The 25,711-nt window shown below is 57.3% G+C and overlaps 4 protein-coding genes across 8 annotated transcripts; 3 read left to right on the top strand and 1 right to left on the bottom strand.

Moving 5' to 3' along the window:
* Window positions 1-434: 434 nt before the first annotated feature.
* Window positions 435-2,963, top strand: GABARAP (GABA type A receptor-associated protein). The gene is made up of 5 exons (XM_084862688.1): window positions 435-629; window positions 727-1,191; window positions 1,750-1,828; window positions 1,950-2,068; window positions 2,497-2,963. The coding sequence occupies exons 2-5, from the start codon at window positions 1,102-1,104 to the stop codon at window positions 2,560-2,562; spliced, it is 354 nt and encodes a 117-aa protein (XP_084718814.1). The 5' UTR covers window positions 435-629; window positions 727-1,101; the 3' UTR covers window positions 2,563-2,963.
* A 785-nt stretch (window positions 2,964-3,748) lies between these two features.
* PHF23 (PHD finger protein 23) lies at window positions 3,749-8,011 on the top strand. Of its 3 annotated transcripts, none has more exons than XM_084862683.1 (5): window positions 3,749-4,035; window positions 5,473-5,504; window positions 5,663-5,755; window positions 6,292-7,126; window positions 7,231-8,011. In XM_084862683.1, the coding sequence occupies exons 1-5, from the start codon at window positions 4,002-4,004 to the stop codon at window positions 7,443-7,445; spliced, it is 1,209 nt and encodes a 402-aa protein (XP_084718809.1). In that variant the 5' UTR covers window positions 3,749-4,001; the 3' UTR covers window positions 7,446-8,011. The 3 variants fall into 3 exon arrangements, with proteins under 3 accessions (XP_084718809.1, XP_084718808.1, XP_084718807.1); XM_084862682.1 differs by lacking the exon at window positions 3,749-4,035 and adding an exon at window positions 4,851-4,950; XM_084862681.1 differs by lacking the exon at window positions 3,749-4,035 and adding an exon at window positions 4,864-4,962.
* Window positions 8,012-8,430: 419 nt separating this feature from the next.
* On the top strand, window positions 8,431-18,561 carry DVL2 (dishevelled segment polarity protein 2). Of its 2 annotated transcripts, none has more exons than XM_084864252.1 (15): window positions 8,431-8,879; window positions 13,527-13,596; window positions 13,911-14,056; window positions 14,176-14,285; window positions 14,405-14,540; window positions 14,645-14,735; window positions 14,876-14,945; window positions 15,043-15,182; window positions 15,256-15,332; window positions 15,917-15,984; window positions 16,135-16,263; window positions 16,368-16,499; window positions 16,623-16,802; window positions 17,193-17,411; window positions 17,557-18,561. In XM_084864252.1, the coding sequence occupies exons 1-15, from the start codon at window positions 8,686-8,688 to the stop codon at window positions 18,000-18,002; spliced, it is 2,208 nt and encodes a 735-aa protein (XP_084720378.1). In that variant the 5' UTR covers window positions 8,431-8,685; the 3' UTR covers window positions 18,003-18,561. The 2 variants fall into 2 exon arrangements, with proteins under 2 accessions (XP_084720378.1, XP_084720377.1); XM_084864251.1 differs by having other exon boundaries at window positions 8,554-8,879; window positions 14,176-14,273.
* Window positions 18,562-18,627: 66 nt separating this feature from the next.
* Window positions 18,628-23,861, bottom strand: ACADVL (acyl-CoA dehydrogenase very long chain). 2 transcript variants are annotated; one of them, XM_084864254.1, is made up of 20 exons: window positions 23,704-23,861; window positions 23,542-23,617; window positions 23,218-23,283; window positions 23,035-23,107; window positions 22,887-22,951; window positions 22,672-22,806; window positions 22,133-22,277; window positions 21,744-21,873; window positions 21,533-21,658; window positions 21,000-21,198; window positions 20,687-20,791; window positions 20,165-20,251; window positions 20,019-20,081; window positions 19,821-19,922; window positions 19,650-19,747; window positions 19,491-19,563; window positions 19,319-19,391; window positions 19,161-19,233; window positions 18,997-19,072; window positions 18,628-18,923 (listed from the first exon to the last, which is right to left on the bottom strand). In XM_084864254.1, the coding sequence occupies exons 1-20, from the start codon at window positions 23,748-23,750 to the stop codon at window positions 18,783-18,785; spliced, it is 1,953 nt and encodes a 650-aa protein (XP_084720380.1). In that variant the 5' UTR covers window positions 23,751-23,861; the 3' UTR covers window positions 18,628-18,782. The 2 variants fall into 2 exon arrangements, with proteins under 2 accessions (XP_084720380.1, XP_084720379.1); XM_084864253.1 differs by having other exon boundaries at window positions 23,689-23,852.
* Window positions 23,862-25,711: the final 1,850 nt, after the last annotated feature.

Below are 25,711 nucleotides of genomic sequence, written 5' to 3'. Positions count from 1 at the left end.
GAGGATGGAGTGGTGAACATCTACCTCCGACGCTTTGGTGGGAAGCGGCTGAGCGGCGGGATGGGCGTCCTGGCTGGGAGAAAAGGACAGCTGTGTGTCCTCGGGAACTTGAGCTTCAGAGCGGTAGGACACGGGTATGAAAGGAGAAACCTAGATGCCAGGAAATGCGTATAGCTGGAGAAAGGCCGGGCTGGGGGCTGGCTAGGTAAGCTCAGCGGCCTGTCCCTGGGCGCGGCGCCCTCGGCCCTCCGCCCTCCCCGGATACACCGACCAGCCTCCGGGCTCCCGCTCCAGCAGTTTCGGCTCGGCCTCCCTCTGCCCTCCTGCAGCCGGCTCTACTTTTCGCACTCGCCACGTGACGTTCCACCCTTCCCTCAGGTCACATGATTGCGTTGCTAGGAGTCTGAGTGTTCTTCCGCGCTGACGTAGTCCCCACCTTTCAAGCCTACTCTCCAGTCCCTATTGGTCCACCCTCCTGAAACCTAAGCGTTCTGTGCGTCTCTGCAAACATATATTTAGTTTCTGCCCTCTATTTCGGAAGACCCCCCTTCTCCCCTGGGGTACTACTTTGTTTTGGTGTCAACGGCCGCCTTTTGCGTACCAACAACTATTCGTGAATAGCTGTCCTTGTAAGTTATCTCCGCTTTCCTCTACGTTATGTCCGGAGAGAACTGGGGGGGAACCGAGTCTCTAATTATGGTTACTATCTCCTATCTTCTTTCCCAGCTTCGTGGGGAAGGTCAGGAAATGGGTTTTCAGTTATTTTTGAAGGTAGCGAAGACCAATCACCCAAATTTGCTACGTCGCCCGTGTAGCCCACAAATTGATTCCAAAGTGATTACGCTGGCGGCGTGGGGGTGCGGTCAGTAGGCGGTGCTAAGTGGCCCGCGTTGGAGCTGCTGCGCTAGTGGCGTAACGTAGCACGCAGGGCGGCCCCAGATGGGCGGGGGCTGGTTGGCGAATAGGGAAGTGGCGCAAGTCTTGGGATCGCTCCGCTGAATCCGCCTGCGCGTCGCCACCGTCGCCGCCGCCGCCCCCCGTCCGGGCCCCCCCTCCCTGGGTTCCCTCAGCCCAGTCCGGTCCAGCCCGGTTCCCGGGAGGATGAAGTTCGTGTATAAGGAGGAGCATCCGTTCGAGAAGCGCCGTTCTGAGGGCGAGAAGATCAGAAAGAAATACCCGGACCGGGTCCCGGTGAGGACGGCAGCCTGGGCCGAGGGCGCGGGGCGCTGGTACTGACGCCACAGCCTAGGCTTGGGTCCGGACGGGCAGTGCGGCCATCAGGCTGCTTACTGGCTGCGGTGGGGTTGGAAGCGACCCTGAAATCGCTCTCTGGGGCTGGAGGTGAAAGGAGGGGCAGTGGTGGTAGCTGGGGGCTCGGGTATAGATGGGGGAGCTAGACCTTGGAATTTGGGTCGGAGGCTGTAGGGAGTTTGACAGTCTGAATGTCACATGGTAATTACCCCAGCTACCTAGGCTTTGAGATTGAAACTACAGCCGCCCAGACAAGTCATCCCGTGGGGTTAAGGTAGTTGTTTATTATGACGCCCTCTATTCAGGGCCCTGCGTGGTTGAGGGGGTTGAGTCAGTGGGGTCCCGGGTCTCTACTCAGAGCTGCATCACGTGGTCAGAGACAAAGAAATGAGTCTGGGGTGTTTGGGTGCTTAGGAATATTATTGCTTGGGTTCCTGGCAGGTGGAGCTGGGAGTTGTAATATCTAATGTCTTCTCATTTTCATCTTCCCTTTATCAGGTGATAGTAGAAAAGGCTCCCAAAGCTCGGATAGGGGACTTGGACAAAAAGAAATACCTGGTGCCTTCTGACCTCACAGGTGGGAACCTTATCACAATACCCAGGTTTTGCTACATGTGGGAGGAAACTCCACATAGCAGCTGTTCTTTTGAAGGCATTTGTGATATCTGTGACTTTATCACATCTTATATTTTGGGCAGTTGGGCAGTTCTATTTCTTGATCCGGAAGCGAATTCACCTCCGAGCTGAGGATGCCTTGTTTTTCTTTGTCAACAATGTCATTCCACCCACCAGTGCCACGATGGGTCAGCTATACCAGGTATGGCGATTGGGACGTAGTGGTGGTTTTTGAGAGGAGTTGGAAGAGCTTGAGGGGAAGAAAGTTTTATTTAGGTCAGTTCTTGGATTCACTGGGTAAACCTGGGTTGGAGGTTTGGACAGGACAGTGGGAGTAGACAGAAGGGAGAGAACAGTGTGCTGGAGCAACTGTTCTGATATGGACCCTCCCCCACCCTCCTCTTCCAAGGCAGCAGAGAGCAGTTTGAGGGTTGTGGGTTTTTTTCCCCCAGGGCTGCTGCTAGAGATAATCCTTTTAGGCTGAGAGGTCCTGGAACAAGTGAGGGAGAGAAGGCACTGGTTTGAGGGTCTTCAAAAAAATGGTTTTTGAAGAATGTGTTTGGGTGTTGGGTGGTTCAGGTAACTAAAGGCCAGATGCCTGAGCACCATTATTTTCTGCTTTCACCCCAGGAACACCATGAGGAAGACTTCTTTCTGTACATTGCCTACAGTGACGAAAGTGTCTATGGCCTGTGAAGCTGCTGAGCCTGCGGTGGGGGGGTCCCATTCTACATAGAGAGAGATGGCCCCCCCTTCCCTGACTTCTTCCTTCAGGACCTGTACTTCCTAATGTTTGAGGCTCTTCTCCAGAACCTCCAGCAGGGGGGTGAATGGGGGTGATGGCCTCTGGTACCTCTCCTTTCTCCTGCCTTCTCCTTTCTACCACCTTTCCCACTCTGCTTTTAGACTTCTTGATTGTCAGTCTCTGTCACATCCAGTGATTGTTTTGGTTTCTGTACCTTTTCTAACTGCCCATGGAGCTCAGAACCCCAATACTGGTTCCCTTTCACTATCTTCTTGTGGGGTAGATGGAAGGGGATGAAATTGTGGGGGGGAGGTAAGAGGCACATCAATAAAGAGGAAACCACCAAGCTGAACTGGATTTTGCTTTGTGTTGCTACATTCTCCATTGCTTTTTAGTGGTTGGTGGGAAAAGATGAGATTGGGGGGGATAGTAATATATTTTGGCTTATTCTATTGATATCGGGCTTTTCCTTGTGCATAAAAGGGTGCTTTTTGTTGTGATGGATGGGATATCCTGAGTATTGTTTCTTGAAACTTCAGTTGTATATACCTGTGTATTGGGTCCTGATGTAACATTTTTACGGTGGATTCCTGTGGGGAAAGTTTGAAAGTACCTGCTTTAGATAAATACATCCAAGTTTGTTCCTTTTGGATTAAGGAAGAGATTTTATCACTTGCCCAGACTTTGTGCGGACATGTGGGATCTAGTGGAGTGAATCCAAAAAAGGGAGAAGGCTAGGAGGAGGGGTCTATTATTACTACAAGAACTTCACCTCCCAGCAACCATTTCTCTGGCCGGAAGTGGGGCGGTCCTCCAAGGGAGAAAGAAACTGCAGAGTGAGGCAGTATGGTGGCCGAGAGTTCTAATCCCTTCTTTCCCCTTCTTATGTAGTCCCGCCCAGCCTACATTTCCCAGGAGCCTGTGCGCCCGTTTCCGCTCTACCCTCTGCTACCAATCTCCCCGCCACTCCCAGGGGGAGGGGAGCGGCTTAGTGCGCCGGCGCGAAACTGTAGCTTGTTGGGAACTGAAGTTCCCAAGGCTCATGCTGTCCCCTTCCCGCTGCACCCAGATGGACTACAAGCCCCTTGATGCATTGCGCGCCGGCACCCGCGAAGGGAGGGAGGAAGGAGTGGAGAGGAGGAGGAGGAGGAGGAGGAGGAGGAGGGAGCAGGCGGCCGGCGGCGCGGGGGGAGGGGGCTCGGTCCGGGAGTGCGGGAGGCAGTGGTAGAGGGAGGTGGAGGTGGCGGCAGCGGCTAGCGGACTCGAGTCACCACCGGGGCCAGGCAGACACCTCTGTGGAGCGAGGCAGCGGGAACACCGAGCACCGGAGGCGGCACCGGGATCCCCGGCTCGGGAGGGGGCCGCCGGACCGGGAGGAGGGGAGGGGGCGATGCTGGAAGCCATGGCGGAGCCCAGTCCCGAAGGTAAGCTCTCGACCGGCACCGAGCACTGAGCCGGAGGGGGGCGGACAAGGGATCAATTGGCAAACTTGGAGGTCGAGCCCGGAGCCAGCGAGGGAGGCGGGGAGGGGCTCGGGGGCTGCCCCTGGAGGTGGCGGGCGGCGAGTTGGGAGACCTTGGGGAAGCCGGAGTGGGAGGCTGTGCCGGGGTAGTTGGGAGACCAGATGCTGTGTGCTGGGGGGTGGCGGGAGTGGGAGCTGGAAAGCAGCCTGGGGTTGGGGCCGAAAGGGCCTCCGGCGAGTGGGAGCCCTGGGGCTGGGCGGCCGGGGTCGGGCCGGAGAGTTGAGGGGAGGCGGAGGGCTGAGTGCGGGGCCGGTAGTTCCCCGCGGTGGAGTTTGGCGGCGGCGCCGAGCTCCCGGCAGTTGCCGCCGGGGTGGCCGGTGCTGGCCGGAGGGAGGGAAGAGTTGTGCGGAGTCTGGTATTGTCTGCGGCAGGGGGGACCGGAGCCGGGGAGCCGCCGGGGCGCGGGGAGGCGAGGAGTTGCGGGCGGCGGGCGGGTGGGGTGCGGGACCCAGGCCGGCGAGTTGTGCGGGGAGCGGGGACTTGGGCGGCGCGGGGGAAAGGCTCGGAGTTGCGCAGGGCGAGGGCGCAGCGGGGCCGCTGTGAGGGGAGAGGAGCGGGGCGGGGGCCGGAGTTCGGGGTCCGGAGCCCGGGGACTCGGTGGCGGGTACGGGGTGGGGGAGGCGGCGGCCGGAGGGAGCTCCGCACTGGGCCCGGGGGCCCGGCGGGGAGCCCGAGCTGCTCGCGGCGGGGAGGGGCCAAAGCCCCGGATGGGGGCGGAGGGACCGCGACATTGTGGGGAGCGCGGTGTGTGGGGGCAGGTGGGGCCGCGTCCGGGCGAGAGCGCCCGGCCCGTCCCGGACGCGGAGCGGCGCTGGTGTGAGCGGCGGGGTGAGGGGCGCGCCGGCCTCGTGCTCGCCCGGGGCCCGGGGGGCGGAGGGCGGCGCGGCGCGGTCCTCCCGGCCCGGCGGGCGGCGTGCTGGGCCCGGAGGGCCGGGGCGGAGAGCGCGGCCCGGCGGCAGCTCGGCCCCGGGGCCCCCGCCTGCGGAGGATCGGGCCGCCGCAGCCCGCTCGGCCCCGGAGCGGTGTGGCGGGCGGGGCGCCGGGGAGCGGAGTGGACTCGTCGGGAGAGACCGGGGCGGGGGGGCGGAGCGCAGGCCGGGCGGGGGGAAGGGGAAGGGGAGCGCTATACCGAGGCCCGGGAGGGCGCCGCGCCCAGGCTCCGCCCCGCGCGGGGCGGGCGGGGGAGCAGGGGCGGAGCGGGCTCCGCAGGGGCTTGCGGGCCCAGGCTTAGGGACCTGGGCGAGCTGGAGGTTCGCTTGGGATCCCCAAGATGTAGAAGTGGGATTTTTGCCCAGACTCTTTCCTAGTCCTTTGACTCAGCTTTTATTGCTTTCACAGATCCACCTCCGACCCTTAAGCCAGAGACTCAGGTGAGGTTTCCCTTACCTTTGCAGCCCAGTGTTCCTCTCCAACCCTCTTCTCCCCTCCCTCTCACCCTCTCCTTCCCTCCCTCCCACCTTATTCCTGGGTATATGCCTTTGGAAATGCCCCTCTTAAACTCCACATGATGCAACTTTCCTTCCTTCAGCCACCGGAGAAACGGCGGAGAACAATTGAGGATTTCAACAAATTCTGCAGTTTTGTCTTGGCCTATGCCGGTTACATCCCCGCCAGCAAAGAGGTAGGAACAGGAGGTCAGCTGACTGAGGGTAGTGGCCTGGCACTGTAGAGGTCTGTTGAGCAACTGGAGTTGTACTTACTTACAGAAGAAGCCCATCGGGAACTATGTGTAAGACTAGGGCCATTGAAGTTCTAGTAGGAAAGCTATCTGGGGTGGGGGTGGGGTTAAGAGATAGGTGGCTGGAGCAGCAGTGAATGGTGTTGGTGTTCTGTTAATGGAAGGTGTTTTGGGTAAATATTTAGAAACTAAGTGATCACCAATGAGGCCGTACGGAAAGCTAGACAATAAAGTTCTTGTTGGAGGTATACAATGTTGCAAAGACAGCGGGAATTGGGGAAATGGCTAAACTTGAAGAGCAAAAGTAATAGGAGATGCTAATGAGAATTGAGGTGGGGATACATTGAGTACAGTGGTTTGATGTTTGTGGCAGGGTATTTGGAGTAGATTCGTCCTTAGTCCTTAAGCTAGGTTTGTAGAGGAACTGAGTGAGGTAACACTGGGCCCCCTGCTGACCCTGGTCTTGTTCCTCTTTTAAGGAAAGTGACTGGCCAGCTTCGGGCTCCAGCTCTCCATTGCGAGGTGAGAGTGCGGCCGACAGCGATGGCTGGGACTCGGCCCCCTCAGATCTCCGAACCATCCAGACCTTTGTTAAGAAGGCAAAGTCATCCAAGAGACGGGCCGCCCAAGCAGGTCCCACCCAGCCAGGACCCCCGAGGTCCACTTTCTCTCGTCTGCAGGCACCCGACAGTGCCACCCTGCTTGAGAAGATGAAGCTCAAGGACTCTCTCTTTGATCTAGATGGGCCCAAAATGGCGTCTCCACTGTCTCCCTCAGCCCTCACACATGCCTCCCGGCCCTCTGCTGCTCTCACCCCGGTGCCCCTTTCCCAGGGGGACCTTTCCCAGCCTCCTCGAAAGAAGGACCGAAAGAACAGAAAGTTGGGGCCCGGAGCGGGGGCTGGCTTCGGGGTGCTTCGGAGGCCCCGGCCAGCCCCTGCGGATGGGGAGAAGCGGTCGCGGATCAAGAAGAGCAAGAAGCGGAAGTTGAAAAAAGCAGAGCGAGGGGATAGACTCCCACCCCCCGGGCCTCCCCGGGCACCTCCCAGTGATACAGACTCTGAAGAAGAGGAGGAGGAAGAGGACGAGGAGGAGGAAGAGATGGCAGCCATGGGAGGGTGTGACACGCCAGCCCCTGTGCTGCCAGCACCCCCTGAGGCTCCTAGGCCCCCTGTCCCCGCGCACCCTGAAGGAGCCCCTCCCACTGACAGTGAAAGCAAGGAGGTAGGCAGCACTGAGACAAGCCAGGATGGAGACGCCAGCTCCAGTGAAGGGGAGATGCGGGTCATGGATGAGGACATCATGGTGGAATCCGGTGAGGAGTTGGGAGTTGCCCAGGGGCAGCGGGGGTGACGGGTGTGGGGCTGATGTGGATGCAGCAGCTCAGGCACAGAACTAAACCCACCTTCCTTTGCCCAGGTGATGACTCGTGGGACCTGATCACGTGTTACTGCCGAAAGCCCTTTGCCGGGCGGCCCATGATTGAGTGCAGCCTCTGTGGAACGTGGATCCACCTCTCCTGTGCTAAGATAAAGAAGACGAACGTCCCTGACTTCTTTTACTGCCAGAAGTGCAAGGAACTGCGGCCAGAGGCCCGGCGGTTAGGGGGGACTCCCAAATCTGGGGAGCCCTGACATCACTGTCTCTAGGCTGGAACTTCCACATGTCAACGTGACTTGGGAACTGAGCCTCGGGGTCCTCAGCCCATCCCCTGAAGCTTGGGTATTGTCCCATTTCAAGGCAGGAATTCCCAAGGCAAACTCATTTGGAAATGAGTTGTTACTCTGTTCTTCCTTCCCACCTTGTGGACTGGGACCCATTGCAGGTGGGGGTGAGAGGCTGTCTGAGTCCCTAGACACCATCTCTGTCCCTTGGACCTGCCACCTCTCACAATGTGCCAGGGTTGGAATGGGGATGGAATGGGACAGTTGTCTATAAAACGCTAGTGTAAATATAGCACTTCCCTCCCTCATCTTTTCTCTCCATCCCCATTTATTCTACACTGGTTTTATTTTTAATTTTGGACTTCCCCTTTCGGGCATGGCAGCTCAGAGGTGGAGTACCACGGCTTGGCTGCGGGAGGAAGGAAGACAGGTGATCATCCTCTGGGTCACCTTGTTTTTAACAATACTGGCCGCTGTCTGTGCAGGCTGCCTGCGTGTTGTAAATAAAGCAGAGTGGGCTCTTTGTGTTTACAGCCCTCACTGACTGTCCTTGGGAGGGAGGTTTTGGAAAAGATGCCTGGAGGTGGTCCAGAAATCCGTCCCTAAAGCTGGGGCTAAAAAAGTGACCCTCCTTCTTGCCCAACAATTCAGTTGGCTTTGCCCATTTCATCTCCAGGCTCGAACCCCTGAAACCCCACCCTCCCCGCACGCCTGCATCCCCCATCGGACCACAGTTGCTTGGAGCCCCTGCCCGAGGGGCTGAGCGAAGTGGGGGTGTGCGGCCTGCCCCCGGGGGCAGAGACCAACTTGGCCAGGGTGTTCGGAGGACGCGGGAGTGGGGAAGGGGGGGACGGTGGCGGGGCCACGAGGGAGACCGTTGGTGAAGGCGGTCACGTGGTGGGGCGCCGGACACGTGACGTGGGCGCCGCGAGGGGCGGGTCGTTTGGGCCACGTGACGTGGGGAGAGGTGGGCGGGGCGCTGGATGGTGTTCGCGGCGGTGGCGGCCGAGCCCGTGGCTTTGGGTCGCGCCCCACGGCCCGTCCCCCCTTGGCCGCCGCCCCGGGGACCCCTGCCTTACCCCCCCTCGTACCCGCCTCGCTCTGGGGCGTCCGGGCCGCGCGCGCGCGGCGGGCTGGGTGTGCGCAGGCGCGGCGGGGCGGCCAGCCCGGTCGGGTGGGCGGCGGAGCCGGAGAGCGCGCGGGCGACACCATGGCGGGCGGCGGGGCGGGGGGCGGCGGCGTCGGGGAGACGAAGGTGATTTACCACCTGGATGAAGAAGAGACTCCCTACCTGGTGAAGATCCCCGTCCCGGCCGAGCGCATCACCCTCGGCGACTTCAAGAGCGTCCTGCAGCGGCCCGCGGGCGCCAAGTACTTTTTCAAGTCCATGGATCAGGATTTCGGGTGAGCTCGAGGCCTAGCCTGGGGCAGATGGGGGCCGAGCTGGAGGGGACTGGGCAGTACTGAGGGGCACAGGGCAGCCTGGGCCGTGCTGGGCGGTCCTGGGCTGTGAGGAGCAGACGGCTGTGTGGGGATGGGTTGGATATCCCGGGATGGACAGATTGAGGCGCCCGGAGCTGCAGGAGAAAGACTGGGCTATACCAACCCACAAACCAGATTAGAGGAGATTAGGTCATGCCGGAATAGAGAGGGGCACACTGGTATATTTTGGGGTACTCTGGATTGCCCTGAGGTAGGTGGATCTATTCTCTAGTAGTTCATTCTGAGCAGTGCCGTAGCACACAGAGATACTATGAAATCTGGTGTAGATGGGGCTATACTGGGGCAACTTGAGACATTTGTCCTACACCAGGTCTGCCAGGATTGTTTTGAGACAGTGTAGTCTGTACTAAAGCAGAGGGTGCCGTACGGGCTTTTGGGGGCTGAGAGTAGGTTGGGCTATTCTGGAGAGTTGTGGGCCGTTCTGGTCTCTATGGGATTGTATTGGTTGACCTTAGGATGTATTAGGGCCTTGTCTTTATTGGGACACTCAGTGCAGGGCAGACAGGGCTCTTGGTGTCTCTGCCAATACTGACAGCTGTATGGGGAGAGTCTAGTGTGTATTGGTGCAGGCAGCTGCATGTGGGGACATTCTAGGCTGTGCTAGAATATATTGAGCTGTCCTGGGGTAATTTGGGACATTCTGGGCTAACCTGGGACTTTAAATAATGCAGAATGAGCCGAAATCGGTTTGGCTCAGTGGATGGAGCGTCTGCCTGCGGACTGGGAGGTCCCAGGTTCTATTCCGGTCAAGGGCATGTGCCTTGGTTGCGGGCACATTCCCAGTGGGAGATGTGCAAGAGGCAGCTGATCGATGTTTCTCTCTCACTGATGTTTCTAACTCTCTGTCCCTCTCTTCCTCTCTGTAAAAAATCAATAAAATATATTTTTTAATAAATAAATAAATAAATAATGCAGAATGAACCCCTTTGTGTTTATAATTTTGGGTACTGAACCTCAGCCTCAGCTCTCTCTCCCCCTCCTTCTTTATAATCCTCACTTGTGTTTTTATCAATTTGAGAGAGAGAGAGGAAGAGAGAGAGAAACGTCGATGTGACCAAGGATCCAATCTGCAGCCCAGGTCATGTGGCCTGACCAGGCAGGAATCAAGCCTGGAGCCTTTTGGTGCACAGCACAGCGCTCCAATCAACGGAGCCACCTGGCCAGGGCTCAACCTCCAGCTCTTCTTGTTTGTTTCTTTTTACATTTTTATTGATTTCAGAGAGAAACCGCAATGGTGAGAGAAAATCATTAATTGGCTGCCTCCTGCACGCCCCCTACCAGGGATTGAGTCCACGACCCAGGCATGTGTCCTTGACCAGAATCGAACCCAAGACTCTTCAGTCTGCACCTGATGCTATCTACTGAGCCAAACCAGCTAGGGCTCAACCTCAGCTCTTGAAGGCAGGCTGAATTAGGCTGGGATAGCCTGGGTTCTAGGAGAGCCAAATCAGCTGGGCTCTGTCTAGAAAGATTGTTGGCCATTGGGAAGGTAGTCTGGGGAGTTACCTTGGGTTTAAATCAAGGTTCTTCTGTTGGTCAGCAGTGTAATTGGGCAATTTAAAAAGATTTGTGCCTGCCGAAGCCGGTTTGGCTCAGTGGTAGAGCATCCGTCTGTGGACTGAAGGGTCCCAGGTTCGATTCCGGTCAAGGGCATGTACCTTGGTTGCGGGCACATCCCCAGTGGGGGGTGTGTAGGAGGCAGCTGGTTGATGTTTCTCTCTCATCGACGTTTCTGGCTCTCTATCTCTCTCCCATTCTCTCTGTTAAAAATCAATAAAATATATATATAAAAATAAATAAATAAAAATAAAAAAATTTGTGCCTGATCTCTTCTGTGAGATGGAGATAGAGTAAAATGGTTAGTACAGGTGCGTAGCACACGTTAATTCTTGGCCAGTGGTAATTGGCAATATTGAGTCTGACTAGTCCATAAACTAGGTTATGGTAATGCAGACTGGAATAATTTGGAAGGCTGGGTTATGCTGAGACAGATTGGTATTATGTTGTGAAGAGTATGACATTATGCCAAGACCGATTGGTGGTGACTTGGCTGTGTTTGTCCCATTGAAAGCAAATGGGATTAAGTTGGCATGTATCCAGGGGTCTAGAACCATATTAGGCTAACAGGTTAATCGGACAGGATGTCCTATTTGGCGTGAGAGAGGGTGTGTGTATGAGATTCTGTTCAGGGCAGAGAGGCTCATCGTTCATATGTGTATTCCTTTAGTCGACAAGTATTCGTTGATGTTTATGAAGTGTCAGGTGCTTTGCTGTGTGGGAGGACATGGTGTTGAATATCATTGATTTCACGGTGGCTATGAAGGGGCTAGTCCGGTCCATCTCAAGGGACCCGTGGGAGCTGGGACCCCCAGGGTTGGTCATTGGAGTCTGTCAGGTGGGGCAGATTGCAGAGTCCGGTGGCAGGTGAGGCACAGGGGAATGGGATCAGGGCCTGCCCTCCCCTTGGGAACTCTCAGCCTATTGAGGAAGTACCATTATTATGTTTAGTGGTTATTTTTACCCAGGCAAAGATGGCACTTGGACAGCTCCCTGAAGTGAGTTAGAGAAAACTAAAGAAAGTGTAAGAGTAGAGTCTTAGATGAGGACCAATGACTTTTAGGGGGGAAGATATGTGAGAAACAGAGTGGAGGCTGCCAGCCAGGCTGCTAAGGTTAGATGGATATTTGGGGCAACTGAGGTAATCTTAAGGAGTGGTCTCTTAAACTGGACTGAGAGATCTGAGTCAGGCTCAGAGAGATCTTCGGAGCTGCGTTGAGCCCCTGAGGATGAGCTGGGGAGAGAAGAAGAAATAAGGAAGTGGCATTGAGTTTGTGGATATCTTAGGTGTAAGAGTGAGAAGAGGACTTAGATGGGGTGGGAGAAGTTCAGCATCCTTGAGCTGATGGAGTCTGGAGAGCCCTTTGGTTCTCTGAGCAGCACCATGGTGGTCTGCAAGAACAAGGGTCTCCGGAAAGGTGGCAGAAAGGGAGCCATGAAGCAGGGGTCGCTCCATTTTCTAAGAGAGATCGGTGTGACGTGAGAGCACTGGCTCTGTTCAGTGTAAGGAACTGGGAAAAGCACTCATCTCCAGAACACAGAAAGCAAACTTGCATCTTAAGGTCTCAGAGGCCATGTTTTTGAAGCAAGTGTAGCTGACCTGCAGGGCAATGAAGTTACGTTTAGAAAATTCAAGCTAATTACTGAGGGTGTTCAGGGCAAACCTGCCTCATTTCCATGGCATGGATCTCACCATGGAGACAAAATGGGCTCCATGGTCAAAAGATGGCAGGCCATGATTGAAGCTCCTGTTGATGCCCAGACTACTGATGGTTATTTGCCTCATCTATTCTGTGTTGTTGTTGTTGTTTTTAAATATATTTTATTGATTTTTTACAGAGAAGAAAGGAGAGGGATAGAGAGCTAGAAACATCGATGAGAGAGAATCATCCATCAGCTGCCTCTTGCACACCCCCCACTGGGGATGTGCCCGCAACCCAGGTACATGCCCTTGACCGGAATCGAACCCGGGACCCTTTAGTCCGCAGGCCAACGCTCTATCCACTGAGCCAAACCGGTTTCGGCTATTCTGTGTTTTTTTGTTTTTTTTTTAATTCTTTGTTGGTTTCACTAAAAGACACAACAATTAGATTTGGAAGACCTCTTGTGTTCAGCATCAACAGGTCCTCCAAATCCAGAAGATGATGATGGAAATCATGACCCGAGAGGTTCAGACAGATTTGAAGAGAGTGGTCAGATAGCATTGGAAAAGACAGAAAAGGCTTGCCCATCTATTTGTCTGCTCCAAGATGTCTTTGTTAAAAAGTCAAAATGCTGAAGAAGCCCAAGTTAGAATTACGAAAACTTCAGGTGAAGGTAGTTCTGGAAAAGCTACAGGGGCTGAGACAGGTGCTGAAGGTGAATGAGCTTATGGATATGAGCCCCCAGTCCAAGAATCTGTTTAAGTGCAGACTTCCTTCTAAAAAAAAATAAATAATGATATATATATATATATATATATATATATATATATATATAGTTGATTTTTTTTTACATAGAGGAAGGGAGAGGGATGGATGAGAGAGAAACATCGACCAGCTGCCTCCTGCACACCCCCTACTGGGGATGTGCCTGCAACCAAGGTACATGCCCTTGACCGGAATCAAACCCGGGACCTTTCAGTCTGCAGGCCTATGCTTTATCCACTGAGCCAAACCGGTTTCGGCTAATGGTGACAAATAGAATATCCTATTTGTTCCCTGCCTAGTTTGGCTTAGGGGATAGAGCCTGTGGACTGATGGGTCCCGGGGTTGATTCTGGTTGGGGGCACATGCCCTGGTTGCGGGCTCAGTCCCAGTAGGGGCCAAGTGCAGGAGGCAGCCGGTTTGATTCTCTCTCATTGATGTTTCTAGCTCTCTATCTCCTTCCTCTCAGAAATAAATAAAGAGAAAAAGAATCCTCTTTGTGAGTTTTTTAAAAGGGAGAAACTTTGGGGGTGGGTGTGGAGGGAGCTAGTCCAGTCCCGCTGACCTTTCGTGCTGGCTTTCGCAGGGTGGTGAAGGAAGAGATTTCAGATGACAATGCCCGCCTCCCCTGTTTCAACGGAAGGGTCGTCTCCTGGGTAAGGGGCCCTGGCTCTGAGGGCCAGTCCCTCCTGTGTCACCAAGCTCCTCCACGCCTTAGTCCAGCCTTGTAGCCGCACCCTGATTAGTTGTTGGGGATCCTGGCTCTTTGCTTCCCTGTCTGTTTGGAGCGCTAGTTGAAGTCTCATCCCTCTCTTTCTGGGGCCTCTAATGCTTACTCCTGCTTTTTCATGCTTTTTTCCAGGCTCTGCCAGACCCTGTCCCCTTTTCTAGTCCTTTCCCTTACTCCCATCTCATATGCCTCCCATCCCAGTAGATCCTTTTTTTATTTTTTTTGTCACTTGCATCCTAGCTTGTGTCTTCTGATAATCCTCAACCCGAGATAGCTCCCCCACCCCAGGAGCCTCGGGCAGAACTGGTGCCTCCAACCCCACCGTTACCCCCTTTGCCCCCGGAGAGGACCAGTGGCATTGGGGACTCCAGACCTCCGTCCTTCCAGTGAGTCCTGGGGATCCTTGAAGGGAGAGGAGAAGGGAATCGAAGCCTCTTGGGAGGGGAAGCCAAGGGTTTGGAGCTCTGTCCCACTGACACCGTTGGCACCGTTTCTGCCCCTCCAGCCCCAATGTGTCCAGCAGCCGGGAGAACCTGGAGCCTGAGACCGAAACCGAGTCGGTGGTGTCTCTGAGGCGGGAGCGGCCTCGCAGGAGAGACAGCAGTGAGCATGGCGGTGAGGGGTCGGCTCTGAGGCTGGGGAGACGGGAGCTGGGAAGGGGCTGGGTCAGCCCTGAGCCTGGAGGAGGGTGAGGAGCAGCAGCCTTGATTCCTGAAGTTGCTCTTTGTACTCAGCTGGGGGCCACAGGCCCAGCGGCCCATCGAGGCTGGAGCGCCACCTGGCCGGGTACGAGAGCTCCTCCACCCTCATGACCAGCGAGCTGGAGAGCACCAGCCTGGGGGACTCGGACGAGGACGACACCACGAGTAGGTATGGCTCCACAGACCCCCCAGGGCACCAGCCCCTCCCTTCCCTCCTTCGCCCAGTCCTCTCCCTTCCTCGGCCTGCAGTGCTCCCTCCCCTCCTCCCGGCAGGTTCAGCAGCTCCACCGAGCAGAGCAGCGCCTCTCGCCTCCTCAAGCGCCACCGACGGCGGAGGAAGCAGCGGCCACCTCGCCTGGAGAGGGTGAGGGTCATGGGTGATGGATCTTGGGGAACTTGGGGACCTGCCTTGCTCAGTGGGTATGAGGGCCCAGACGGTCCCAGACTTGTTCCTGGGCTGCTGAAGGCAGTCTAGTCTAGCTCCTTCCCTTTTTCCCTCCGCAGACCTCCTCCTTCAGCAGCGTCACCGACTCCACCATGTCTCTCAACATCATCACAGTCACACTCAACATGGGTATGAGGGAGTCAGGGACGGGGTTTGGGGACTTGGTCTCCAGGGCGCGGGGTCACATGGCTTGGGCTTCCCTTCATCACATGGACTCCTTCCGCAGAGAAGTACAACTTCCTGGGCATCTCCATTGTGGGCCAAAGCAATGAGCGGGGCGACGGGGGCATCTACATCGGCTCCATCATGAAGGGGGGGGCCGTGGCCGCGGACGGGCGCATCGAGCCGGGGGACATGCTTCTGCAGGTGTGCGGGGGCAGGGCCTCGGGAGGGGCGCGGCCTCTCCCCCCTGTCTCTGACCACTGCCCCGCCCTGCCAGGTGAATGACATGAACTTTGAGAACATGAGCAACGACGACGCGGTACGAGTGCTGAGGGACATTGTGCACAAGCCAGGGTGAGCTCCGAGCTGGCCTCCGTCCTCAGTCCTCTTGTCCTTGCCTTTTCTCCTTTTTGTTTCATGTTTTAAAAAGTAGCAAAACAACATTTATGTAAAAGGTGTACAAAACAAAAGATGTGTAATGTCATGAGTCATTCTGGCGTGAATGAGTGCCCCTGTCACGCTGCCTCGATGGTGAAGTGGAAGATGTCTGATGCCCCAAGTCTCCCCCAGTGTCCCTCCGGCTCCCGCCCCCCTCACGGCCCCTGGGGGTAGTCATGACGAAATCTTCGGTTCACCTGATAGTTTTACCAGCCCTGCATGTGTCCTGAACAACATGCGTTAGTTTTACCTACTTGGGGGCTTTCTCTGAATGGAAGTGTACAGTGTGTACTCGCGTGTCTGACTCAGTGTGTTTCTAAGAGTTATCCAAGTTGGTGAGTCACCCTCATAGTGGATGGAGCCTTCCACCGTCATCTTCTCGGGCCCAGCTTTGTCTTTTCTTCTCTCCCTCTTCCGGTTCCTCAACCCATTCTCATTCCCGGCCTCCGTTCTCCGCGGCCTCTCTCCACACCGTCTTGACTGGCCTTCTCTCCCTACAGCCCCATCGTGCTGACCGTGGCCAAGTGCTGGGATCCCTCTCCCCAGGCCTATTTCACTCTCCCCCGAAGTGAGTGGCGCTCAGGAGGGCTGCAGCTGCGAGCTGGGAGAGCAGGGCTGGGCCGCGGCTCCTGGGGGGGGTGGAGGAAGGACAGATCAGAGTCAGGGAGGGACGGGGTGGCGTTCCGGGAAGTGGTCATCTTGGTGGTCTCTGTCCTAGATGAGCCTATCCAGCCCATTGACCCCGCCGCCTGGGTCTCACACTCGGCTGCACTGACCGGCACCTTCCCAGCCTATCCGGGCTCCTCGTCCATGAGCACCATCACGTCTGGGTCCTCTTTGCCTGATGGTGAGCCCCTAGTCCCGCCTCATCCCCCTTCCCAGAAGGCTGCAGGCTTGTGACCCCCTCGCTCCTTGGGAGTGGGCTCTGCCTGATTCCCCCTCCTCTGGCAGGCTGTGAGGGCCGAGGTCTCTCCATCCACACGGACATGGCCTCTGTGACCAAAGCCATGGCATCTCCAGAATCTGGACTGGAAGTTCGGGACCGCATGTGGCTCAAGATCACCATCCCTAATGCCTTTCTGGGTATGGCTGGGGCCTTGGCAGGTGGCATGGGCAGGGGAGGAGGAGGAGGAGGAGGTCAAAGCTGGGAATGGCTCAGGCCGGGAGTGAAACAGAGTCTGAGGCCTCTCTCTGCCGGTGATCCAGGTTCGGATGTGGTCGACTGGCTCTACCATCATGTGGAGGGCTTTCCGGAGCGGCGGGAGGCCCGGAAGTACGCCAGCGGGCTGCTCAAGGCCGGCCTTATCCGACACACTGTCAACAAGATCACCTTCTCTGAGCAGTGCTATTACGTCTTCGGAGACCTCAGTGGCGGCTGTGAGGGCTGTGAGTGCCTCTCTCTAACCCCAGACTTCGTCCAGAAACCAGCTAGGGTCCCTGTGCACCGATGAGCAGCATGTGCTGCCCAGGCCCTGCGCTGGCCGATGACCCAGGTCGGGGCTAATGCCACCAGTGCTCTGCGGGACCAGCTGTGCCCCAGGCACAGGGCTCTGTCTGCTGGGCACGGGCGCCTTTTCCCGAGTCCCATAAAAGCATATGGACTTGTGGCCCTGGCTGACTCCCGCCCTGATGGCATGGCAGGTGGGGAATTCCTGTTAGAGGCCCTTGTTTGAGCCCCCGCCATGGATAGTTCTGGGGAAAGGGTTCACAGTTCCTCTTTATTCAGCATCTTGGCGTCCTGGCCCCTGAAGCAGTGACTGTCTCTTCTCTTTCCAGACCTGGTCAACCTGTCTCTGAATGACAACGATGGCTCCAGCGGGGCTTCCGACCAGGACACCTTGGCTCCTCTGCCTGGGGCCACCCCGTGGCCCCTGCTGCACACCTTCCCCTACCAGTACCCAGCCCCGCACCCATACAGCCCCCAGCCCCCTCCCTACCACGAGCTCTCATCCTACACTTACGGGGCAGGCAGTGCCAGCAGCCAGCACAGTGAAGGTAAGGAACTGCCAGGTGCCAATACAGTTGTGGGGTGAGGGTAAGGGGGCAGGGGGACACCGGGGAGGAGAGGCGGGAGAGGGGCTCGGGAGGCTGAGGGGCCTTGGGCCTGGGCTCAGTTGCCCCCCTTCCCTCTCCCCCACAGGGAGCCGGAGCAGTGGGTCCACACGAAGCGATGGGGGTGCAGGGCGCACAGGGAGGCCTGAGGAGCGGGCCCCCGAGTCCAAGTCTGGCAGCGGCAGTGAGTCTGAGCCCTCCAGCCGGGGGGGCAGCCTTCGGCGGGGTGGGGAGCCTGGTGGGACCGGTGATGGGGGCCCTCCCCCTTCCAGGAGCTCATCAGGCGCTCCCAACCTCCGAACCCACCCAGGGCTTCATCCCTACGGACCACCCCCCGGTATGGCCCTTCCCTATAATCCCATGATGGTGGTCATGATGCCCCCACCTCCCCCGCCTGTCCCTCCAGCAGTGCAGCCCCCGGGGGCCCCTCCAGTCAGAGACCTAGGCTCAGTGCCCCCGGAGCTGACAGCCAGCCGCCAAAGCTTCCACATGGCCATGGGCAACCCCAGTGAGTTCTTTGTGGACGTCATGTAGAGCCAGCAGTGCGCCATGTTGAAGCGCCACCCCTGGCCCGTCCGGTCAGTGCCTGGTGCTCCTGTCCTGACTGGGTGTCTTGTCAGGATTGGGTGCTCATTCCTCCTCTGTGGTGCCTGGGTGCCTGGGCTCAGCCTGTCCCGTGGCTGCTGCCCACCGTGAGGTTACCACTGTGCCTCTACCAGCAGTGCCTGGCTCCTCCCCCTCCCTCAGGGGGACAGGGGCCGTTGGTTATTTTTAGTATTGTTTTTTGTAAGCTTTTTGGGGGGTTAAAATAGGTTTTTCTACATATTTTAGACTATTTTTTTAGTAGGTATTTTCTCTTTTATATGAAGAACCCCTATCTCCCGGGCCCCTTGTTTTAACCCCAAAATGTGACCTCATCCACCCAGTCAGCTCTGTGCTGCTCCTGTGGGATGAAGGGGGTGGGGGACTGGTCACCCCTGACAGCAGTCAAAGCTGGGGTATTTGGTATTTGGGGCCGATGTAGCTGCATTTGTTGTTATATTTATTTTAGTCACTTGTATAAAACACCAAATAAAGCAATAGGGGCAAACTCCCTACGCCTTTGGCTCCTTTCTTTGGGAGGGAGGCAGGCAGCGAGGAAAGGGCTCAGACACGGTAGCACGGCATGACTTGTTAGCTTTATTTGTAAGGCAGTGAGTGCTCCCTGTGAGAGCAGGCACAGTCCTGGAGTAAGGCCCCTTCAAGGGAGAGCCGGGCCCACAGCGGGGCCCGGGCTTTGGCGTAAGGCACATTGCTGGCCCTGGCTGGGAGTATTCAGAAGCCGAGGGGGTTGTTGGTGACCACGCCACCCTGCTCCACCAAGGCCTTGGAGATGCCTTTGAAGTTGCGGAAGAGCTCCTGCTGCTGGGGGTCAGACTGCAGAGCAGTCATGTTCCTCTGGATCCGGCCTGCAGCCTGGGGACAGGGAACGGGGGTTCGAGACTGTGCCCTGGGCCCCCCACCTGCTCTTGGCAACCCCGACTCTCACCTCAATGCACCAGCTGTCGCAGAGCATTTTCTCATGCTGGGCTGTGGCGTGGCCCTCACTCAGGGATCTTGACGCCCTGGTGGGAAGCGGGAGACAAAAATTCAGGGCTGTGACCCTGGCCCAGGACCCCCTTGCAGCTCAGGCCTCCCACACTGCCTGCTCACCTGGAAAGAACCACCACCATGGCGTAGAGGTCAATGGCACTGTCTGCCAGGCGCTGCAGCACAAACTGTTCATCTGTCAGGTAGATGGGATGGGGGGAGGGGTGTCAGTCGGAGGGAGAGGAAAAGGGAGGGGTGGGAATGGGGAAGGTCTCACTCACTGACAATATCCTTCTTGTGTTTTATCAGCTTGGCCTCCACCACGGTAGCAAACTGCTCCAGGGCTTGCGTTGCCTGAAGATAAGAGGAAGGGGCCCAGGGCTCAGAGGAGACACAGCCCCATCAGCTCTGGAGGCAGGCTGTCTTCCACCCACTCAAGCTTGGACTCCTTACCAGTTCACCGCTCCGATTCAAATCCGGATGGACCACACCACTGAGACTCAGGCCACTGCCCAGCCCTGCCCGCCTTAGAGGAGAGGGGAAAGTGATTGGTTAGTTGTGATTGGTTAGTTGCCATACACTAACCTGCCCTACCCTGGTCCCTAAGCTTACCGCCTCAGCTGTTTGCCTGCCTCTCCTAGCAGCAGGCCGGCATTCCCTAAAGGATTCTTCAACGCTTTGCCAAGCCCAGAGAGTTCCTTCCCTTTGTCCTGTGGGCAGGAGGGTACAACAGTCAGGATTCCGTCCTCCCCACCTCCTCCCCTCACTTCTCCTCCTCCTTACCATGCAGCCCTGCAGAGCCACAAACAGCCGAAGAATGTCATTCGTCCCCTCGAAGATCCGGAAGATGCGAAGATCCCGGAGCACACGCTCCACTCCGGGCTCCTGGCACCGGGGAAGACAGACCACGTGCCTGTGAGGGAGCTGTGCTGCCTGCTCCTCCCAGCCCAGTGCGGCTCCCAGGGCAGAGACCATCCGTACCTTCATGAAGCCCATGCCCCCCATGATTTGGATGCACTCATCTGTCACCTGCCAGGCTGCCTCCTAGGGACAAAGAACCAGATAAGGTTGCTTTTGGGGCTGAGCTCCCGCCTGGGCTCTCCCTCCCCACAGGCCCGAAACCTCACCGAGCCAAAGATTTTGCTGATGGCAGCCTCGATCTGGAAGTCCTTGGACCCCTGGTCCATGTTGGCACTCACCATGTAAGCCATGGACTGAGGTTGTGTGGTTGGAACATGAGAACAAAAAAGGCTGCGTTAGATTTGACCTAATCACCCAAATCTCCAAGACCAAATCTACCCCAGCTCCCTGCAGCCCTTGCCTTCACCTTCTAACGCCACATGTCAGGCATGTTGAAATATTTGGTTCCCTGAGTCGGCTCATCAGGGGATTCTAGGAATCTGACTTGTTGAAAGGGGTGAGAGGTAAGTGTGGACGTGGGGGTAGAATAACCTTCAAGTCCCTCTGGAAAGCACCTCAGCAGAACAGCATGGCTCCCCCTTCTGCAGCAGCTGAGCTGACTATGCCTCCCCGCATCCCCTAGGGCATTGGTGTAAAGCTGGAGACCCACTGCCCCAGGTGCTGCTGGGGGTTGTAGTCTGACCCGACTGAGCAGAAGGCCACAGGCAAGGAACATGGAGGACTCGCACCTCTGTCACATACTGCAGCATAGCCATCCGGGCCAGCTTCTCCTGGATCAGCCCGAAGTTGTGAATTTTCTCCCCAAACTGGGTACGATTAGCAGCATGATCCACCTGGAAGAGAGCACCGTGTCCCACTGTGGTTCTCCAGTCCTCTCAGGAGAGGGGCTGGGCTGGGCTTTGGCCACAGCCAGGAAGAGCTCAGTCTAGGCTCGATGGGGACCTAAGTGATCAGGTCTGGAGCTGCTAGTGGGGAGGGTCTCTGCAAGGGGGAGCAGGGACACATTGAAGGGGGACAATGTGACTTAGATTTGGCACTCACCGCCTTAGCAATGATGCCCTTCATGGTGCCTGCGAGAGCCGCCGCCATGCCAAACCTCCCGTTGTTGAGAATGTGCATGGCGACCTTGAAGCCGCCTCCCACTTCGCCCAGCACATTCTCAGATGGCACTCGGACTCCATCAAAGTACACCTCTGCCGTGTTCGAAGCCTTGATGCCCATTTTCTTCTCGGGGGGCCCGCTGTGATGGGGCAGAGCAGAGGGGTGTTCAACAAGCTGTAGGGAAAACTACGAGTTCCCTTCGTTCTTACCAACCAGGGAGGAACTACAACTCCTGGCCTGCACACACAACGTGCCCAGAGGGCTGAGGTCTGGCCCTGTCCTGTCCAGTGCTGGGCTCACTGGTTGCTGGAGCTAAAGCTTTAGATCCGCTTCATAGGTTTTAGTCCCAAAGGAACTCTCTCCAGCTGTGTTGGCTTTTGCACACATTCCCAGATGCCCTGTAGCAGCCATTTGCCCCAGAGCTCAGTACTGCCCTCCCTGGCTCAACCTTCTTCCTCCCCAAACCCACTCACTGGGTGACACCTCCAAAGCTCCTCTCCACCACGAAAGCTGTGATCTTGTCCTTCACGGCTCCTGTGGCTGCATCTGTAACTGGTGTCTTGGCAAAGACGGTGAAGATTTCTGCCAAGCCCCCATTACTGTGGAGAGAGGGCAGTCAGGGCATGGAGGACAGAGCAGTGTGGCCTGGGATTGGGCCGAGGGGAGAAATGGGAGGAAGATTGCCTGATCCAGATCTTGCTTCCATTGAGGGTAAAATACTTTCCACAGGGACTGGGCACAGCCGAGGTTCGGATGGAGGCCGCATCTGAGCCACTTGAGGGCTCAGTGAGACAGAACGCTGCGATGGTCTCTCCTGTTGGGCAGAAAGCTCCTTTACGCTGTGCCCATCACTGGGCCTGAGGGGCATTGAAGGTCCCTCAGCGCTCCCCCAAGTTACCCCTTAACACCTCGGGGTATTTAGTTTCTTCCCGTTTCCCTACCAGCACCCTATCATGCTTTCCCCAAATCTCATCAGCCAACATGCCAAACTGTGTGACGGCCTAAGTAGCACCGGCCTAATTGGTGTTGAGCCCAGGCCACCCCTAATTCTGGGGCTACAAGGCCTGCCTTACCTGATGCCAGTTTGGGGAGGTATTTTTCTTTCTGGGCCTTCGTGCCAAAGAGCAGGATGCCTTTGAAACCAATGCTCTGATGGGCCCCCAGGGTGATGCCCACACCAAGGTCGTGCATGCCCACGATCTCCACCAATCTGGCGTACTGAAGGGGAAGCAGGCACCTAGGGCTGTAACTGGTGAGCAATAGGCAGAGCCCAACCCGGGCACTCCCAGGAGAAAGGAAGTGGGACCATGGCAGAGAAGGACACTGGCTGGTGGGTGTCCAGCCCAGGTCGTGATGGCTTCCTACCCTGTCGGGTAGTCTCCACTTACAGGAGATTCATTAGGGTTTGGGAACCTGGGTGGGGTCCATGGCCCTCGGGGATGGTGCAGTTCAGTGGTGTGTCTGGAGGGGGTGTGTACTTGAGAATCCATATCCCGAAGGTCCCCCAGGGCAGGGGCTTGGCAGAGACTTTAGCCCCGGGAGGGGAGGAGCTGAGCCTGCCAAGATGAGGAGACCACAGGCCTGGATGCTGGGAAGGAGCTGAGGTGCTCACCTGGGTGTTGCAGAGGCCCACGCCACCCAGTTCACTGGGCACTTGCAGGCCAAAGGCGCCCAGCTCCTTGAGGCCCTGAATAGTGGTGTCCTCCACCTTCTCCAGCGTGTCATTCTTGGCAGGATCGTTCACCTCCTGGGAAGGCACAGGATCCCATATGCACCTCTCACCCCATTGGGACCAAGCCCGCTATTCCCCGGGCCCAGGTGTTTTACCTCAAAGAATCGGGACACAGGCCCCACCAGCTCTTTGAGAAACTGTGTCTGCTCCTCGTTGAGCACTGCGGGGGCAGCAGAGACAGGTCAGGCCAGTGATCAGGGCACCTGCCCCGCCCTCCCCAGCTCTGGCTTCCCCTGCCCTTACCTGACGGGTAGGGGAACACCTGGTCTGTGGTGAGCTGGCCCTTGAACATCCCCACAGCGAAGGACTTAGATTCCTGCAACAGGAGAAGCAGGAGGCTTCAGGGAGCTGGCTGCCTTCAGGAGCTGGCTGCTGGGGTGGGCCCCGCCCCTGGCAGCTTAGATCCTCCCGGTCGGGGCCACCTACCGCCTTGGCCGGTTTTGCCCCGGTGGAAGCCTCAGAGGAGAGCGAATCTGACTTGTCCAGAACCGCCTGGGGAAAGGGATAGTTAACGCGGCTGGGGAAGGGTCTGCCGAAATGCCAAGGAGAGCAGAGGGCCAGAGCGAGGTGCCAGGACGGGGAGACCTTTCACCCAGTTTCATGCCCAGGGCACCCTGGCCTGCCCTTTCCCCCACTTCCGTCGCCAGGGCGGTCAGCAGGTCACCGCACCGAGAGGGGGACCCCTGTCGGCGGCGGCAGGAGGTGGGCGCCAGGCGGTCGCCCACCTTAAGGCCACCGTCACTTTCTTACCTGAGCGGCCCCACTGGCATAGTGTCGTTGGGCTGGGCCGGGCCGGGGGTGCCCCAGGATGGCACAGGGCCGTGAGCTGTGGGGAGCGGAGGGTCAGTGCTGGCCCGGGCCCGGGCCGCCGCCCCCACCCCTCCCGGATACACACACCTTCCGCCCCCCAACCTCAGCAGCTGCCGCCCCACGCTCGGGGCCCGCCTCGCCGCCTGCATCTCTGAACCGCCTTAGCCGCTGCCGTCCGGAGCGCTGACCTCGCGCTCTGGTTCTGTCGGTGAAAGCTTGGGTCCTACAACCCCTGACTCATTCTCCACAATGCACCGGGAGGTGGGCGGGGCTTCCGGGCGCCGGGGCATGCTGGGAGTTGTAGTTTCGGAGTCCCCCCCCCCCCCCCCCCCCGCATTCTGGTTGACCTAGGGTGATCTCCAAACGTCCCTTCTCTCCCCAAACTCCTCCATCCCACCTGTCCGAACTGGATCGGATAGGTCGGGACTGAAGAGGGAGGGGCTTAGGCAACTGCAGCCGGAGGGATGGAGGGTGGCCTGAAAGGAGCATTACCAGGCGGAGTTAGAAAGAAGCGGTGGGAAGAGAGAAGTGTAAGACAGGTGCTGAGGCAGAGGCATGGAAGGATGACTCTTTGGCATCCCCGGTGAAATTTACAAAAGGGAGGAAAGTGGGGGGGGTGGGGAACACAAGCTGGGGTGTGAGTGTCCCAAGCATATTCCCCCGAGACCTAGGAGGTTCCCGAATTTCGGAAACACCAACATCTTCACAGTATGAAGGAGCTCCTCTTTCCTCCTGGGGTCCACTGCCTCCCCCTTAGGCCTCTGAGACCTTCCTCAACATCTACCGCTCTCCACCTGCCTTCTGTTTCTTCCTCCTGAGACATGCGCTCAGGAACTGCAGGGCTTCTCATGTCTCTTCCCTCTCCCACCCTTCTCCAGCTCTGGGTCACGGAGTCCCAGGTAGCCCTGGCCAGTGTAGCGCAGGTGGTTGGACCAAAGGGTAGTAAGTTTGATTCCCAGTCAGGGTGTGGGAGGAGGCCCATCGATGTTTCTTTCTCTCCCTTCCTCACTCTAAAAATTAATTTAAAAAAGTCCCACAGCCGGGACCGGTTTGGCTCAATGGATAGAGCGTCGGCTTGGGGACTGAAAGGTCCCCGGGTTCGATTCCAGTCAAGGGTATGTACCTTGGTTGCGGGCATATCCCCAGTAGGGGGTGTGCAAGAGGCAGCTGATCGATGACTCTCTCTCATCGATGTATCTAACTCTATCTCTCTCCCTTCCTCTCTGTACAAAATCAATAAAATATATTTATAAAAATAAATAAGTAAATAAATAAGTCCCGCATAATTTATGCCTTTTTTTTTTTTTTTTCCCCATTCCCACTGGGGACAGTCCCAGGAGGAGAGAGAGCTGGGCTCAGCTCCCTTTATTTTTGAGCTATGGAGCCTCAGTCGGGGGCAGCTCTCTTCCTCGGTCCCTGAGGAAAGTACAGCTAAGCGGTGACTGGCTTTGGGGAGAAGGGGCCAGGGTGCGTGGAGCAGGGTGATGGTGGTGGTGCCCGGAGACCTGGAGAAGGAATGGGATATCTGTTGGTTCGGAGAGCGCCTGCTCTAGCTAACAGCTGGACTTGGGGAGGGAGAACACAGCTCAGCCTCAATCCTGGAGGATTAGGGAGATTAAAGTAAGAGAAGAGAGAGATGTCGGAGAGACCAAGAGGTGAAAAACAGGAGTCCTTGTGGAGGAGAGACCTGCGGGTGGAAGGGGGCTGAGACTTTGGGGATCCCTCTCCCTGAACCTTTCCACAGAGTCCGGGGTGAAAGGGCAAAGGCTGGGAAGATGGCGTGAGTGAGTACATTGGTCTCTGTCTCTTCTCCCAATCCCCCCTCACCTGCATTTCACCAGCTCCCAGGTCCGCCCTCTGGCTCCTGGCACCCCCTCTACTGCGATGGGCACCCCCTCTCCTCAGGGTGCTGCACAGTGACCTTTTCCAGGCCTTGCTGGGTGAGTAGTCCCCCGATTTTCGAAGGAGCAGTAGTGGGAAGGGCTGGCCTAGGCCTGTGAGGGCAGTTACTGAACTTGGGGGCTGGTTGGGAGCCTGGAGATCATGTGGTCCAAGCAGGAGCCTCATGCAGGGGTCACCCCTTCTCAGTGTCCACCAGACAGCGGAGGCG

The sequence above is a fragment of the Pipistrellus hanaki genome, assembly GCF_964339955.1.
Source record: "Pipistrellus hanaki genome assembly, chromosome: 16".
In the NCBI taxonomy this organism is placed as follows: domain Eukaryota; kingdom Metazoa; phylum Chordata; class Mammalia; order Chiroptera; family Vespertilionidae; genus Pipistrellus; species Pipistrellus hanaki.
This window is presented reverse-complemented; position numbering and strand designations above follow the sequence as displayed.